The sequence below is a fragment of the Mirounga angustirostris genome, unplaced genomic scaffold (genome assembly GCF_029215605.1).
Source record: "Mirounga angustirostris isolate CCGP_5_RB_7025 unplaced genomic scaffold, mMirAng1.0.hap1 SCAF_5, whole genome shotgun sequence".
In the NCBI taxonomy this organism is placed as follows: domain Eukaryota; kingdom Metazoa; phylum Chordata; class Mammalia; order Carnivora; family Phocidae; genus Mirounga; species Mirounga angustirostris.
This window is the reverse complement of record NW_026991713.1, coordinates 146,717,343-146,735,270: the sequence shown is the minus strand read 5'-3', so window position 1 is coordinate 146,735,270 and position 17,928 is coordinate 146,717,343. Positions and strand designations below refer to the sequence as shown.

The window sequence follows — 17,928 nt, the reverse complement described above, 5'->3', positions numbered from 1 at the left end:
GGGAACTGGGTGAAAGGAAGTGGATCTCTATTATTTCTATAATAATTGTGAATCTACGTTATCTCAACAGTATGTTTAATAAAGAATGAAATCAGGGCGATCTAATAGAAATTTGCAGGGGTATAGGTTATGTTGGGAGTAGGCACTTAATAGAGCATATACAGAAATTCAGCCTTTAAAGCAGCATTATGCTGGGGTGCCTGGGTGGCTCAAGTCAAGTTTGGCATCCAACTCTTGGTTTCAGCTCAGGTTATGATCTCAGGGTCGTGAGATGGAGCCCTGCATTGGGTTCTGCACTCAGCAGGGGGGTCTGCTTGACGTTCTCTGTCTCTCTGCTCCTCTCCATGTACTTGCTCATGTGCTCGCTCTTAAATAAATAAATAAATAAATCTATATCAACAACAACAACAACACAAAACAGCATTGTGCCTCTTTACTCAGGACTTTTTCCTTCTTCATTTCTTCCTGACTGGTGCCTCTGGGTTCATTTGGGGCCTCCATCTAACTTGTACTTTGACTGAGGAGTGAGTGCTCCTCCTGGAGGACAGACCATGTGGGCAGATGTGGGCAGAGCCGGTCTTTTAGAGGAAGAACAGAGAATGTGGACCCGGCTCCCCTAGGGGCAGTGCCCCTCACATCCAGCTGTAGCCTTAAGCCAGTGGGTAAAGTGAGCTTGTGGTCATCACCTGAATGTCTGCACTGGGCCCGGCACTCAAGTAGGGAGTCAGTAAATGGAGTTACAGATTCGTGAAACACTTGAGGCAGACTTTACATCCTGTTTGCTCTGCTGGTCCTGCACCAGCACAGACCCAAACTCGCTCTTAGACTGCCCTTTTCTACCTTGAATTGTGTGAGAATTACAGACATGCTGAGGTACATGTTGCATGGTGAAGTTTTCCACGTGTAAGTTTAGTATCAGTTATATTCCTTGCTTCTTAGGCTTAAGGGTTTTCTGTTTTGTCTTTTTTCAAGTAAACTTTTAATTTGGGATGAATTTTAGATTTACAGGAGAGATGTAGTTCGTGTGATGTGTGCCCATGATCCCCTCAGCCAGTTTTCCCCACTGTTAACAATTTACATCAGCAGCTAAGGAACTGGTAACCCAACTCCCGACTTCTTTTTTTCCCCATTAACATCCTCTTTCTGGACCACTTTGCCTTTTGGAAGTGATTATCTAAGTTGATGAGGTTGCTTGAATATGTTCCTTGTCCTAAACCCAAGAATTCTGTGTGCGTGTTGGGGGGGCTTTAAAAAAAAAGAATGCTGAGGTAGAGCTCCTAGAGATTCTATGCAGTCACTCTGATGTGGAAGAGAGAACCCTCCCCTCCCCAGCCCCCGCGGACGCTACTCCAGAGCCATGCAGACATGAGGGGAAGCACAAGCTTGGACGAGAAGGTGACTCAGGGGGGTTCAGATGGGGGTCCATAGGCGCTAATGGATTTCCAGAACCAGTACTGACATTTCTGAATTGTCCTACTGAAATATATTTGGGATTGTTAATTAAGAAATCAGTATGCAGGAAGATACCAGTGTTCTCATTTACCGTGATAACTTCTACTTTATGTAATATTCTTTAAAATGGGTGTCAGGAGAGGAGACAAGGGGAGGAGGACCACCAAACAGAGGCCAGAGGGCTTTTGACTTGGAATTCCAGGTGAATTGGTGGTGTTGGGAGTTTAGACCGTGTACTCTGTGTTGGCACTCCATATATTCTGGCCTTTAACTGAGCTGTGGTTTTGCTCACTGGGTTGTATCACTAGTTGGAAAGTTTGAGGAGGAATCAGGGGCCTGAGTGGAGACTGAATCTGAGGTGTGGCTGGATCTTTGTGTCCTAGGCACCACCTGGTGGCAGTATACAAACTTCTTAGTTAGAAGGCTGTAAAGTCTTACTGTGGTGGTTTGTCCCCTCAAATCTGGCCTTTTTGGGAGAGGTTTGAGTAATCTTTGTGAAGTGACCGAAAATGTCAAAGCCAGCAAATTGAAATTCTGCTCTTCATTACTTCATCCAGGAGTGAGATTCAGCACTGAATTAGCGCCACATCATTTCCATAGAGATTGACTAGTGTTCTTTGTTGAATAATCCTGTGTTATGACATCACAAATGGAAGTCAGTGGGAAGGGAAGCTGAATATAAGCATGGCCTCCTCAGTAGAAAGAGGAGGAAATATATAGGCTCCGTAACCAGCCACGTTAGCCTCTTCTGTGTGTTTCTAGACTTTAGAAAAGGCATTTTGTGTCCTTTCGTATATATATATTAAAACTGCGCCTCTGGGACTTATCACAGGGTTTAGGCATCAAAAGCTTTACCAGTCACAAGTAATGGAAATGATCTTTGATTGTATTTGGGTGTCATAAATATATTTTGGAACGATAACTGCTTCTCCCCCCCCCCCCCCCGATATTTGGCATATTTTGGAGGTTTTGTTTTCTTACTTGAAGCATGCCATATTGTCCTTGGTGCTTGCCAAGCATGTCCCCAGTCTTTTTTTTTTTTTTTAATTTTATTTATTTATTTGAGAGAGAGAGAATGAGAGACAGAGAGCATGAGAGGGAGGAGGGTCAGAGGGAGAAGCAGACTCCTCGTTGAGCAAGGAGCCCGATGCGGGACTCGATCCTGTGACTCCAGGATCATGACCTGAGCCGAAGGCAGTCGCTTAACCAACTGAGCCACCCAGGCGCCCCGCATGTCCCCAATCTTACTTGAGACCACTGTGTGTCAAAAAATGAGTGTTGTAGTTCACAAATGGCCAAATGAGAGTTAACACATCTGGGGAAGTTCCAGTCAGTTGGGACATAAAATTCAGGAACAGGATCACTTTATATATAGAGATAAATGCATATACACACACCAGTCATGCACTTCTTTGACAATAATGAAGGCAGTCTTAACCATTGAAGATATTTCTGGAAGTCTAATACAGAGTTTTGTGGGCTTTGGGTACTTTCCTCATTGAATTCAGGTCCAGGGATTTACTGTGTCTTAATTAAATTTTTAATCCTCTTGCTGAACTAACTCATTTATAAGGAGCTTTTTTTAACTGGATATTCAGTCCCTTAGGAGCTAGACTTGAGTTGCCAACTTTTTCTACCAAGGCCCCATGGCAGTTGATTGGGAGCTTCATGGGGCCTGTCACTGGCCAGATTTCTCATGTATGTGGTGGACCCACCAGGGACTTTTTGTCATTTCATAGCCGCTGGCCTGGACCAGCATCTGCATGCTTAAGGAGGGTGGAAAAGAGCAAATGGAATAGCCCAGCACAAATGTGTAAAAAGGTGGGATATTGCTGAGGAGAACCCAGTTCAAATGTAGAGCTCTATCTCTTTTGCCTTTAGGGACCAACTGCAGAAAATCCTGTCTTAATTAACACTAGAATAGTATCCCTCATTTATAAAATATTAGACTTTTGTCAGTCACTGCATTGCAGTTAATCCTACTTCTGAAAAACTGTGGCCCATTTTTTCCCATACCCTACACAGTAAGGTGCCGGGGATGGTGATCCATAGATCTTTTTGACTTGATCTTCATATTTTTTTTTTTTTAAAGATTTTATTTATTTATTTGAGAGAGAGAATGAGATAGAGAGAGAGCATGAGAGGGGGGAGGGTCAGAGGGAGAAGCAGACTCCTCGCTGAGCAAGGAGCCCGATGCGGGACTCGATCCCGGGACTCCAGGATCATGACCTGAGCCGAAGGCAGTCGCTTAACCAACTGAGCCACCCAGGCGCCCTTGATCTTCATATTTTTTTAAGATGTATTTTACAGAGAGAGAGCGTGCGCGAGCATGAGCCCGTAGAGGGGCAGAGGGAGAGGGAGAAGCAGACTCCCTGCTAAGCGGGGAACCCACCCTTGATCCCACGACCCTGAGATCACGACCTGAGCCAAAATCAAGGGTTGGGCGCCCCAACTTGATCTTGATTTTTATTATTACCATAACTTTTGGTGAAAAAGTACTCTATTTCAAGTCACCAAGACCTTTAAAGATACCTTGTTTCAGCTATAATCTGAATTCACTTGGATCTCAGAATCTTCAGGATTATGAATCAGTTGGGGAATTCTATGACCCGCTCTGTAGTTCAGACTGCTTACATCTACAAAGCATCCTAGTTTTAGGTGTGATGCTGTTCTGTATACAGAGGTTTTTGTTTTTGCAATCATGCACTAAAAACCATTTTTTAAGGCAATTGTAGTAGGGCAGATTTGAACTGAGGAACTAAATTAAAATACCAAGCCTACGTCAAGCAACTTATTTTAAGATTTACGGTGCATTCGTGTGATGTGAGAGTGTGTATAGTGCAGACTCACACTGTTGGCACTTCTGGAGAGCCTCTTAATAGTTGATGTGTCCTTCCAGTGTTTGTTCATCATGTAAAGGGAAATTAGAATTTATTTGCTCTTATTCCAACATACTCTGTCTCTTTTATAATGGAGGTTGCATGTGAAGATATTTATTGCTTGGTATCTTTAATTTTTTTTTTTTAAACTTACAGGTTAGAGAACTTTCCACATAGGTACATTGAAACACTGCTTTATAAGACACTGCTGCATAATATTCTATTGGTGGAATGTGCCATAATTTATTTCATAGGCCTTTATAGGGGTTTTTCCTCATAAAATATTTTAAATGATGGTTTGTTGTTAATTTAGGAGGATAAATGTGGATGAAAGACATTTCAAAGTACCTTTTTTTATGTTGCTTTTTAAGCACATATGTTTTAGAGTTTAAGCTAATTAATCAACAGCAAAAAGAATTTCTCCTCCCCACTCCAGTTTTTTTTTTTTTTTTTGGTGAGTGTGTGATGATTGAGGGACCAGTTCAAAAATGTATATGTTTTTAAAAATAACTTTTAACACATTTTTAAGTGTATGTATTGATAGTTCATAAAACAAGAGTATCAGGATTGGAAGTGATATAAATTCGGTAATACCTGTTTCTTGGCCTCCAGGGATTTCTAAGGTGTGTTTTGAGATGCTTAAGGGAAAAAACATGATTTATATTCAGGAATTACTTAAGATGTAATCTGGTAATTGGGGGTTTTGGAGAGTGTCTAGAGGGGACGTGGAGGGCGCTGTCCGTGGTGCTGAATCAGGCCGACTGCCGATCCAAATGGGGGAAAGGTTCTGAAATGTCGCAGGCCTAGGACACACTGAGGTAGCTGTTTTTAAAAACCGCATCTCCTGTACACAGCTAAGACTGCTGATTTCAGTCAGCATGTGTAGAGGCAACATAAAGGGGTCACACTAGTTGCAGTGAGCTCTTCTGATATCTGGAGGCAGGAGTGGGTTTGCATATGAAGGATGGACCCTTTTGGCTAATGAAGGCTCTTTAAGTCCCAAGTCCTGACTTGGGCGTTTTTTTCCTTTTACATCAAGGACCTATGTCAGCGTAAGAAAATTGTTTTTAAATAGAGATAAGAATGTTACATTTGGAGTTTACACTTTATAGTTGCCATTCATTGCTGCAAAGTTTTTAATCCATGTCTTTGATTATATGTAAATGTTTGTCAAGCCACATTTCAGCAAGCATTTAGGAATCTATATCACAGGGGCACCTGGGTGGCTCAGTTGGTTAAGCGTCTGCCTTTGTCTCAGGTCATGATCCCAGGGTCTTGGGATCGAGCCCCATGTCGAGCTGCTCAGTACGGAGCCTACCCCCCCACCCCCCGCCCCGTACACACTCTCTCTTAAACAAATAAAATCTTAAAAAAAAAAAAAAAAAAAAAAGGAATCTGTAGCACATCTTTTTATGTGTTTCTCAATCCTTTCCAGACTCTTTATAAATGACAGTCTTCCTAGGGACCCCCCTTTTCACACCCCCTCTGCCCCCTCCCAACCTCCATTTCTGGTTTTTGCATGGATTTATACTTCAGTTGTTACAGTAATTGTCCAGTGACACTTTGAGACTCAGGCTGTGATGTTTTAAAGCACTGACATGTGGTAGAAAGTTCTAATGCACACTGCTATGTATATATTTAGTTAACAATGTTTTCTCTGGGGTTGAGTTTTATTTTTATTTTTTTAAAGATTTATTTGCGAGAGAGAGCGCGCGCATGCATGAGCAGGGTGAGGAGCAGAGGGAGAGGGAGGAGGCTCCCCACTGAGCAGGGAGCCCGACGTGGGGATTGGGGCTTGATCCCGGGACTCGGGGATCCTGACCCGAGCCGAAGGCAGACGCTTAACCCACTTGATCCACCCAGGCACCCCATGGGTTGAGTCTTAATGAGTAGGAAGCCCATTTCAAAATATCATTGCAAATGGAGCAAATGTGGTATAATGATTGTTTGCATCCCATTTAGCATTTTGAAAGCCCTGAAAGTTCATGTTTAGTAAACGTATTAGTATATACCCTTTGGGTTAGAGCATGTTGGTTATGGCACATTTGGATGGTATTAGTGACTAGAAATCGTCAGAAGTACAATATGTTTTTATTTATTTAATCCAAGACCTGAAGGTAAAAACCATGGAATTTCTTTGTTTTCTTTAAAGCTGGAGATACAGATGACCCACCAAGAATTACTCAAAACCCTGTTATCAACGGGAATGTAGCCATGAGTGATGGGCACAACAACACAGAGGAAGATATGGAGGATGGTGAGTATGTGTGGTTTGTTTACTTGCATTGGGCAGAAAACTTTCAGAAACACAACTAGATGTGCTATAGATTTCTTCCTTGAGTACTTCTGAGTTTCGTAGGAGTAGCTAGTTTTCAGGAGGTTTGTATCTGAGGAAACTTTAGGAGACTGTTTTGGATTTGAATTTCAAGATTACCTACAAATTTCAGGGTAAGGTGGTTCTCCCCAGCCTAGGTGAGAAGGTTTAAATACAGAAATTTGTAATAGATGGGGATTTACTCAGGTTTGCAATTTCCCAGCCACTGCTAGTGTTCAGAACAAGTTTATCTTACTCTCCTTTCCTTTTTGTTTGCAGCAAGATACTTCTAAACATTGGAACTTGGCTTTCCATTGCATTCTTATTGTAGTGTGTATATCAGTTGTCTGTAGCTGATAATCCCTCCCCGCTCCCATTAGGTGTGAAATCAGAATCGAGCTTTGGGCTTCATTCTCCCACACTAACTTTTGGTCTGTATCTTCTATGCAAAAAGTGTATGCATAGGTATATGCATGGACATTTTGTGCCCAGGAAATCATTTTCTTTCGAGGCTATTTCTTCTTTATAATTTATTACATAGGTGACCTGTACACTTAGTCAATGTCCTGAGACGGTAGCAGCGAGTAATCACTTTATGCAGTCCCTGGAATCTTGCAGTGTAATATGAAACCGTGTTCTGTCAAAAGCATGTCCATCAATCCTCATGAGGGTTGTGTCCTTCCCAGGGGAGTAACGGGGCAGTTGAAAGAAACCGTCAGTCACGGGCTGCACCACCAGAAGGACTGCTGTTCAGACCTCCTGCCAAAAGTTCAGCCTCCATGAGAAACTGCAGCCGTAGTTGAGAGTTCTCTCACAGTGCGGTTTACCCCCTGGCAGCTGGCTGAGGCAATATCTGAGGAAGGTAAAGAGGCGTGGTCTAAACCCCGCTGCTTTGTTACCTGTGGAGTGCGCTTTCCACTGTAGATCAAGGGCAACGGTGTGGGTGTGGTCTCTTTGGTTGCTGGGCTCTTGGTTTTATTGCAGACACCAGAGATGCCGAAAGTGATTCAGAGAGTGCAGTTGGGAAGGTGTGACTAGGCCCGATGTGCCAGGTGTGAGGTAGAGACGGGTGCCAGTCCCTTGAGGAGCAGTAACTGGTCCACCACCCCAGGCAGACAGCTCCCTGTCTAGTTCCACAGAGCAATTCCAAAGGAATATTTCCTCGCGTGTGTTTTTGGGGAGGGCTTGGGAGGAGGTGCAGGTGTAGATAAAGGGCAGGGCTTCTTGACCTTGGCACTGTTGCCTTTTTGGACTCATCATTCTTTGTTGTAGGGGCCGTCCTTGGCGTGATCGGATGCCAGTGTCATCCCACCCTTATGCCCTCTCCCCGCAGTCCTGACAACCAGAAATAGACACTGCCAGACGTCTCTGGGGGTCCAGATTGCCTCATTTGAGAACCACTGTTAGGAGATCCGTAATGTACATAAAACCCCTTTCCTTAGCAGGCAAATTTTACTAAAGTGGTAGTAGTAAATAATGGTGCCAAACCATAGAACCTAATAGTGGAAATATTCCTGTAGTGAGTTACCAAACAGGGAAAGGGTATATTATAGGACAAAGCAGAGTGGTCTTCAGTAGCACCATGTTCCTGGCTTGGGATTTTAGGTGTCTTTTGAAAGGCCCAGCATAAGAGAGTGAAAAGATTTTCTCTCTTTGATGGTAAGGGGACGGGAGGGAGATTGTTTTGGTTCTAGGAGTAGAAGCCTTAGTATAGGGCAGCATTTTCCCGGTTGTGCTAGGTATTCTGAAACTCTCTTCTGTGGGATGTTAGCATGTGGTGAGAAGTCTTGAGTGGTCTAGGAAGTTTGAGGGGTGCTGGGCCAACCAAATGTCTGTATCGCGGGCTTCTCTGTGCTGTCCGCACCTTAATGTCTTTCTCCAAAAGACTTGTTAATGATTCCCCAAGACTCTCAGCTTTAGAAATCCTTTTCAAACTGAATCCTTCTGACCTGGTAAAGTAGGACACACAATCTAGGAAATGCTAGATTAGGCTTATTTACTGGGCAGAGGGGCCTTCTTTGGGAGGGGGGTTTCTCCACAAAAGTTGAATGGCTGAAAGCACAGACAGACAGGTGTTGGGTTGAGATAGAGAACATATTTAAAAGTCTTGGTAACATGGGATTACGGGCAAGTGTCAGAATCATTTTCTGGTTGCACCTACCTATGCTACTTTTAGTTTCTTACTCAGTCTTTCCTTAGATGAAAATGAGAAGTTTCAGAGTAAATGCAGCCTCTGCAAATAGAGATTGTTGGTACCCATGAAACAGGGGTCATTTCTTGAAAGAAAAATAGAGGTTTGATAAAATTACTGCAAGAGTGCCATTTGGGAATTCTTTAGGCTAACCTTCTGATTTAAAATTAAAAGACTATATCTTACTCTACCTTTTTCATGCAACTGGACCCTAGTCTGGTTCATTGGCCTTTGCCCTGTGAAGATAAAGTGGGAGTACGAATGGGCACGGTGGCGCTGCTCTGTGAAGGCAGGAGTGGAGGTGGTGGGTACTGAGTCTTCCAAGTCTTCCGGCTGAGGATGTATGGTGACATCAGGTAGCAGAAACTCATCATCCTGTCCTTGACAATAAAAAGAGGTGTGGAGTGATGCACTACATGTGGCATTCAGGCAGGTTATAGAGTCTCTGTTCAGATTAAACACATTCTGCAGGATGTGGGGCATCCTTCAGAATCCCAAGTGTACTGCTTTGCACTTTTTTTAAATTTTTAAGTAATTATAGACACAGGGAAGTTGCAAAAATAGGATCTTGGAGTACCTTTCACCTGTTTTCTTGGGGCAGACATTTATATCTCCTGTAATTCCTTATGGGAGTGTGATCAGGCCAGGCCTTTCTGCCAGAGATGGGTTTCAAGCCTTCTCTGCTCTTTTGTAGACCCTCTTGCCTTGACCTTTTGGTATATAATGTTATTTTTCATTTATGTAATTAGTTACAAAGAGTTGAGAAGCCATAAGGCAACATTTTTATTTGCATGAAATCTCATGTTAAATGTCCTAGTTAGCATATTTCAGAAGTTAAGTCTGTCCTAAGGATGTGCCTTGAATGTGAGGTGGAATCTCACACCAAGTGTATAAATCCCCGCGTGTGAGCTGAGCTGGGTGAGGCAGGACGGTGCCAGGCAGGAGCCGCTGAACCTCTCTGCCTCTGAAGGAAGGGTTGGCCATCTTGTGGACGCAGTGCCATGCTGAGGTTTGTGGGTCCTATTTAATATTTAAGATTAATTCTGGAATTTGACTAAAGTGTGGGAGAGAACAGAAAAGCATTTATGATATGTTTCAGTTTTTGTCTATGTAAAAATCTAATCTGACAAAGAATGGAATTGTATCTGAAAACAAATAGTTGAGTTAGAAGAGAGGCAGAACTTTGGGACATTGAACTCTTTAGGGTCTCATGAGTGCGTGCCCTGAGTTGATGTTTATTTGGTTGATTGCATTTCTTTGGTCTCCATAAAGCAGGCCAGTTTGATTGGGCTCTGCATTTGGGGGGATGTTAAACTCTAGAATATGGCATTTTACAAACCAGAGGCAAGGTCACCATTTAGGGGCCACAGATCTTGGGTACTGAAACCCACTGTGCTCATTTTGTGAAACACCTCAGATAAGATAAACCACTTAACCTCAGTGAACCTCAGTTCCCTCATCTGTAAAGTGGGAGTAACATCTGCCCTTGCCTACCTTGCAGGATTGAAATGTTGCTCACATGTGATTTGAGTCTGTGAAATAATGGCCCACTTTCTTCTAAGCCATTACATGACCTTGAGCCCATCTCTTGGCCTTTTGAGTACTTTTGCCCCTTGAAGGGGTTAAGGTCATAGCTGCCACTTGAGGAAGCTCGAGTACATGCTGCATCTCTTAGACGGGACTCACCCCCTTGAGCAGCCCTTCCTTCTGAAGGGCCTGTGCAGTATGCTGAGCAAGGTTACATGTAGCAGAAAAACTGGGGAGGAAGAGTGTTGAAACAAGGGATCAGGGCCAGCTGTCACGCTTACTTTTGGTTCTTATTTCTTTGGTAAAGAATACTACCCTCTCATGAGGATTGATGGACATGTTTTCTTAAGAACAAATTCCAATAGTCCCAAACATAAGCAATTTCCATACCCTGAGAAGTCCTTATCCTAAGCGCACTTGGTTGGCTTAGTGAAGTTTGGAGACTGAAGGATGAAGGAAGGCAGTGTGTTCTTCTTAACATTCTATTCCTCCAAGCTTGAGAGCCTCCCTTGGTGCTTCAGGAGCCTGGGGGTCAGTGATGCCAAAATAGCCCCTGATGGCAAACCAGGAAAAGCCTTCTTCCATGTACCTTAGAGTGTTCTGTAGACCAGCGGTGCCTCTTCACAGTGTGGCTCTTGGTCCCCTTCCACCCAGTGAACTGTAGCCTGTCTGCAACCAGCTAGGTACCGAAGTGCAGAGAAAGCATGTAGAGACTTGTGGAGCACCTCGACCTTGCTGTAGCAGCTTCCCGATGTTCTGTAAAAGTGCCAGCCAGTAAGATGGGCGCGGTGGCCTGGGGAGGGCTGCTGCTTCACTTGAGTTTGAGAACCATCTGTGAAGACATTGCTGGGCTTATCAGGGCTAATCAGAAGCCAATGTCACTTGTAAATGAATAGTCCACATCAGTCAAAGGTGGAATTCTAGAGTGTGACTTTCTGAATTTTTTTCCAAGATTTTGTTTATTTGAGAGAGAGAGGGAGGGAGAGAGAAGCAGACTCCCTGCTGAGCAGGAAGCCCAGTGTGGGGCTCAGTCCCAGGACCCAGAGATCATGACCTGAGCAGAAGGCAGACACTTAACCGACTGAGCCACCCAGGAGCCCCTAAAGTGTGACTTTTTTTTTTTTTTTAAAGATTTTATTTATTCATCTGAGAGCACAAGCTGGGGAGAGGCAGAGAGAGAGGGAGAAGTGGACCCCCCTGCCCAGCTGGGAACCCAACATGGGGCTCGATCCCAGGACTCGGAGACCATGACCCAAGCCGTAGGCAGATGCCCAACCATCTGAGCTACCCAGGCGCCCCTAAAGTGTGACTTTTAATTGAAAGTCTGCTAAGAGAGAGGCACTATATCCACACTCAACTTTCTGTCGGAGAAAACCTTAATTCCCTAAATTGGCCTTCAAGTCTTGCTGAGTAGATTTAATGATTTTTATGATTTATGTGGAGAAGAATCCCAGTTTCTTTGAGTCCAGGCTGGTATTTCACAAAACTTGTGAACTGATGAAGTTAACATTGATTTTGGGGCTCACTTCTCAGCAGTCTTGTCTGCGCTGCTGTGGCCATGGCTGTGGCACTCTCTCCGTGCTCCCACAAGCGCCTTGCCCCCCTCACTGCTCCTCTGCAGACCTGGCCCAGGTCAGCCCTCCCCCACCCCTCCCCGGGCCTTGGCCTCTGCCCAGCCTGCCCACTCACTGAGGAGGACTCGGGAATTGCCAGAGTAGAGTAGACGTTCAGACGATTCCGAACTCTGGACTCGAGGAGGGCAGGCAGGTGTGTGTCGTTAGCCCTCTGGGTTTTGGATTTCATTCACACATAAACTGTGTGTTACCTCACTGTTCTAGGTTATCAGTGCTCGGGAAATGACGCTCTCGCGTTCCCCAAGAGTCGGGTCTAGCAGTTAGGTTGCAGTTGCCCGCAGTCGTTGGTTGTCCCACGCGGGGTCCCACGGTTGGCGGCCGTCGGTGCTGTTTCATGATGCCCGAGCCCTGTGATTGACACGGCCTTCTCTTGCAGACACGAGTTGGCGCTCCGAGGCGACCTTTCAGTTCACTGTCGAGCGCTTCAGCAGACTGAGTGAGTCGGTCCTTAGCCCTCCGTGTTTTGTGCGAAATCTGCCATGGAAGATTATGGTGATGCCACGCTTTTATCCAGACAGACCACACCAAAAAAGCGTAGGATTCTTTCTCCAGTGCAATGCTGAATCTGATTCCACGTAAGACAGTTTAAATGATGCGATTACAAACCCACAAATAGTTATGCTACGTGATTGGAGGCCCGATCTGATCAGCCTCTTTGAACTTAACAGTTTTGAGTTTCCTTGCTGCCTCTACATAGCCCTTTGATTTTACATTTGATGAAATACATTTCCCTCTTTAAAACTCACTGGTAGGTATTCTATCCAAACTAGAAAAGGTGTCTGTTTTTCTTGCAAATGAGAGTGAAGCTCACGGGTTAGAATCTACCAGCCCATGGAACCTGGAATCGGGGCCCCTTTGGACAGGCTCACTACCGGATTGCAGGCTTTCATACTCTACAAGTCACTGCCTGAGGGGAAAACTGTAGTCCAGGAAAATTCCTCAGGTCCTGTGGCCTCCCCATTGTTGTATTAAACAGTTCCTGTGTGTTGATTCAGAAAGATCAAATTAAAACATTCTTTGAGAGTTTTACAGCATGGGCCTCTTCAGCTTATTTTAGGAATATTGTTTTGTTCCTATAATTTTTAAAAAGAAGTATGTAATAAAATGTCTTCAAATTGAGTAAAGCTTCATGGTCCCTTTATTCAGATGAAAGTAAAGATTAAGTCTTCACATCTTCTACCCATTGATTCATTCTCAAAAGTTTGAGTCTTCCCTTAATTAAAAGCTGTCATTGTTCAGCATTTCTCAGAAGCTTAGTTGACATTGTTTGAAGGGGTCCCCGGATCACTGGGTCGTCGTGTCCTTCTCGTTCCATATCGAGGAGCCCGTGAGAAGGCTGCTTCCTTCTGCGGTCACCCCCAGACTAGGACCCTTTGGAGTTTTCAGTGGCGGCTGTTCCCCTGGCCCTTGCTGTTCTGTCCAGGCTTCGGGGAACGCAGTCCGTTTCCTTGAGCTTTTGATTTGAGTGTGTAAGAGGCGCGAAGCCAAGTGTGCTGCAGCCAGGGCCTGTGTGTAGGTTGAACTTTTTCTTCCTGTGTTCCCATTATGGCCTGATTACACGTTAGTCTGACAGACCACTTCAGGCTGGCAGTCGTTTGGGGAAACAGCGAGTGGTCCGTGTCCGGGGCGGGGGCCCAAGCCAGCAGACGCGCAGGTGCCTCGAGGCTGCGCTCTTGTGGGTTCAGCTCTCCTGTAGCCCCAGGCACTTAGCGGACCTTTAAAGGGCTGTATCCTTTCGGGTTTTAAACATTGATCCAGAGGCCCTTTTGAGATCTGTGCCCACCTTGACAGTAGCGGGGACGCTTCTGCCGTGCTGTGATTGGGTGGCTCTGCTCAGAGCCCCGGGCGCGCGCGGCACAGCCCTGCCTGGGAGCCGCTGGGAGAGGGGGCTCCTGGAGGGCACGACTTTGATCTTCCCTTGTTCTGTTCTTTCGCGTAATACCCAGGTTAGACACTAAAACTACCATGTGCCCAGAAAATAGAATCTCATAGAATCTAAAGACCAGTATCTAAAATTCAGAAACGTCTCTGTTTTATTGATAGCAATAAAAAAAAGAACCGGACCTAAAACTTTTTAAAGAAATTAAAAGTAATAAAACCATGGGTCAGATCACTACGGATGGCCTAGGGGCACCCCCAGACCCTTTTAGCTGTTTTCACCATTAAAGGTAAATATGTCCTTCCCCCAGCTCCTCCCACCCCTCCCAAAAAATAAAAGACAAAAAAGGAAAAAAATGTGGTAATTTTTGTGTGCTGTGTTTTTTGAAAGTGTGCAAACATCAGTTAAATAGGTCAACTGAGGCTTAGATTTTCTTTGAACAGGTCGTGGTCTTGCCACGCGCAAGCTGTGCTGAAGATAATAAATTACAGAGACGATGAGAAGTCATTCAGCCGCCGCATTAGCCACTTGTTCTTCCACAAGGAGAACGATTGGGGGTTTTCCAATTTCATGGCCTGGAGCGTAAGTAACCGAGTATTTATGCAGAATGATCTGAGCCTTACTCCTTCCCGAGTTCCTTCATTCTTCAGAGCCTTCTGTGTGTTCTAGAATCAAAATGTGTGCTTCCTAAGTGGGACAGGTGTCCGAAAATGTGTTTCCCCCAGTTGGCTAGCTGAGGTTTTTAAGCAGCTGACAAGGCAGTATTGGTGGGGGTCCCCCTAAGTCAGGCATGGTTTCAGGTTACCTCCTCAGTTCTCAGCCCCGTCTGTTTTGGCTGCTCTTGGCAGAGGTGGAACCCAGGAGCGCGTTGTCAGGAGTGTCCTGCTGGGTCCTCCAGTGCGGGTTCTCCGGAACTCTTGGAGCCCTTGCTCTGGGGAGCAGGCACCGATGCCTCCGGGCCGTGCCTTGGACGAGCCCCCAGTGCCCCCTGGATGCTTCCTAGAGGATCCAAGCTCTTGTTGGTTTTGTTCGGAGGACACTAGTTAAAGCAAATCAAAACACTGCAAAATCAGAAGCACTATTTAGGGGTTAGAAAAAGTAGTATTTTCCTCTTAATACGTAGAGGGCACTAGGGTTATTGTCTCTTTGGAACGAAGCAAGCATTCGTGTGTTCTTATGGAAGTTGGATATTCTTATTTTTTATAGGAAGTGACTGATCCCGAGAAAGGATTTATAGATGATGACAAAGTCACTTTTGAAGTCTTTGTACAGGCGGATGCTCCCCATGGAGTTGCGTAAGTTTTTCTTTAATTGGGTGCTATTAAGAAACACCTTTTGTGCTGTGCTGAGAGAAGCACTAGCATGTGGACAGAGATGCACATACTTAACAGATACGTACTCTCCTGCGCTTGCCCACACATACGGGGGGTACACGGCTCTGTATGTTAGCGTCACCTTCACCCCTTCGCTTGGCGTGTTTTCTTGAGTGGTTTCTGTAGGCCGGACACTGCTGTGCACTAGGAACGTGATGATGCTCGGCAGGACAGCCGTGGGTTCCTGTCCTCAAATGTCCAGACTGGTGGGGCGGTTCATGGATCCTACAGAGGAAATGCCCTGGTTTTACTCTGAAGAGGGCAGGGATGGGAAGGCCTGGGAGCGGAGGGTATGATGAGGAAGCAGGGGAGGAATGGGTGGGTTGGAGGTGGTGAGTCCAATTGACCCGAGCTCGGAGGACCCATAAGAGATGAGATGTCGCTCAGCGGTGGGAGGTCTGTGTGCATGAGGCAGTGTTCGGCCTTACAGGAAGCATGGGGGGAGGGTGGATTACTTGACAAGGAGGGTGAGGGGTTGGGGCAGGGAGAACAACAGGAGCGAGGACATCAGCAGGGAAAGGTGGGGTTGGGCGGCACATCCAGAAGGTGTGGAGGTTGAGCTGGAAGCTGGAATCAGGCTGTGGGGCCCTGCTGACGGGTCGAGGCCTGAGGGTGAGGCTGTAGGTGCAGTCTGGGAAGAAGTTCAGCGGCAGGCACCTCTTTCTTGCCCACCTTATTTTGTCTTCACTTGGCCTTGCTCTGGCAAGAGTGCGGGTGTGGCTTGACCTGGATGGACTGGGGCAGGGAACCGTGGGGCAGCCAAGAAGGAGCTGTTACTTAGTCTGGGTCCTGGCTGCTGTGGCCTGGGGTGTGTACAGGAGGAATCCAGCTTTTCTTGAGGGGCCTTTTCAGAGCTCAGATCGTATTCAGATACCAGGAGTGGGGGCAAAAAGAAGAAAACTAGGTTTTTTATGGGTATTTCCTCTCCATTTTGAAAAACTTCCCTTGTTTATGATATACTTGACTAAAAATTTAGATTGGTTTTCCAGCCTTACCAATCAAAACAGATTTCTTGCTTTAGTCTTACTTATCAAAACCTGTTCAGCCATTATCACTTAATTTTTGATTATAGTTTTTAAAATAACCATCTGTAATTTAGGATTCTTATATTTTCTTGCCAAGTTTTAAAATTATCCACAGATGCACTTGCACGCACAGACACTCACACCCACCCATGCACACACTTTAACCAGGGCCCTTTGGTACACCCGAGCATGTCAGCAGGGTCACAGCCTAAGCCCTGGAATCCCAGAGTAGTAGTATTGACCCTGACCTCGGCCAACAATAAACATCTCTAGTGTTGGTCATGCTTGGTGGCGATCGTGTTCGTTCATGTCTTTGCATTACATTCAGAGGGAGATGGGGAAGGGGGGTGACTCCAACTGGCGTTCTCTCTAGCTTCCTGTTATGATGGGGGGAGCATGCAGTGGGGGCTGCTAACTCTGAGAAAATGTACCTTTTCTCCTCAGCACCCAGCACCGTAGACCAGGGAGAAAGAGCACTAGGAGTTTAGAAGCCTGAGCTAGAACTTGCCCCAGTGTACATGCTTGTCTTTGCTTATGTGTATAACTGCAAAAAGAGGGGTTCCGACTGTTTGCATTTCTTGCTCACTCCACATGTGACCTAGTGTGTGTGCGATGGACCCACACTGGGAGCCAGTCCCATAGAATTCACGATTGTCTGTCAGTGCTGATCTCGGAAGGAGGAGGCAGGGCTGCCGTCGGTGGCGTTAAGCCACTTTTCCAGTGCTGGGTTCTTGCGCTGGGGCGAGCAGAGCCCGTAACCGTGCTAAGAACTCCTGGCCCTGGTGCCCTCAGTGCCCTCAGTGCCCTCGGTGCCCGGGGGCCTGGCGGTGAGTTTCTCCCTTGGAGGGGTGCGTGGCTGTCATTCCTGCGTCAGGCTGGTGGGAAAGAGGTGATGGTGCACGGCAGTGCGGGGTCTCGCCGGCGTCTCGCCAAAACGCTCCACACACATGCAGAAGTGAGGAGGTGTCCTGTGCGGTTTTCCCTCAACCTCCGACTGATCTTGTAGGTGGGATTCAAAGAAGCACACGGGCTATGTCGGTTTAAAGAATCAGGGAGCGACTTGTTACATGAACAGCCTGCTGCAGACTTTATTTTTCACAAATCAACTACGAAAGGTAAATGGATGGTATTTCTCTCCCTCAACCTTCCACCCACCCTCTTGCTCAAGTCCTCAGGGACAGGCAAAGTCCTGTCACCCGACTTTGCCGTGTCTCTCCCAGTACCACAGTGCTGCCTCCAGAGAGGGCCCCTCTTTTATGCGAATGTGTATCTTTATTCCTCAGCGTGTGGACACTTGTAAAGCTAACTTGGGTGATCAAAAGTTGGCTGGCTAACAAACCTAACTTTATGGGGCTCTGTAGCTCCATAATAAAGTTTTTGTTTGTTTTTAATATGAAAGCCATTAGCAGCGACATTTGAAAGTTTTTATCAAAACTGAATTTTTGGAAAAGCCCCTGGTGGTGAAGTCTAATTTTCACTTACAGGTAAACCTTAGGTTCGTGAGAATACTAATAAAAACCACAGACATCCCTTGACTGTAATGTAGGATAGCTAGTCGTCTGTCCCTTTGGAATGCCGTGTGAACAGCATGGAGCAGTGCAGGCAACACGGACTCCTGGTCGTTGGGGGCGCCGCTGGCCGGTCTGCTGGCTTT

The 17,928-nt window shown here is 45.8% G+C and overlaps 1 protein-coding gene across 2 annotated transcripts in view; it reads left to right on the top strand.

Annotated features, from left to right (window-relative positions):
* Positions 1-17,928, top strand: part of USP7 (ubiquitin specific peptidase 7) — a 65,549-nt gene that overhangs the window by 26,119 nt on the left and 21,502 nt on the right. The window contains exons 1-6 of one of the 2 annotated variants that reach the window (XM_045874953.3): positions 6,484-6,588; positions 7,332-7,507; positions 12,374-12,572; positions 14,320-14,458; positions 15,083-15,171; positions 17,281-17,389. In XM_045874953.3, the coding sequence (XP_045730909.1) occupies positions 12,487-12,572; positions 14,320-14,458; positions 15,083-15,171; positions 17,281-17,389 (423 nt within the window). In that variant the 5' untranslated portion in view covers positions 6,484-6,588; positions 7,332-7,507; positions 12,374-12,486. Of the gene's footprint in view, positions 1-6,483; positions 6,589-7,331; positions 7,508-12,373; positions 12,573-14,319; positions 14,459-15,082; positions 15,172-17,280; positions 17,390-17,928 lie in introns of those variants that run through there. The other variant, XM_045874952.3, reaches the window with a different exon arrangement.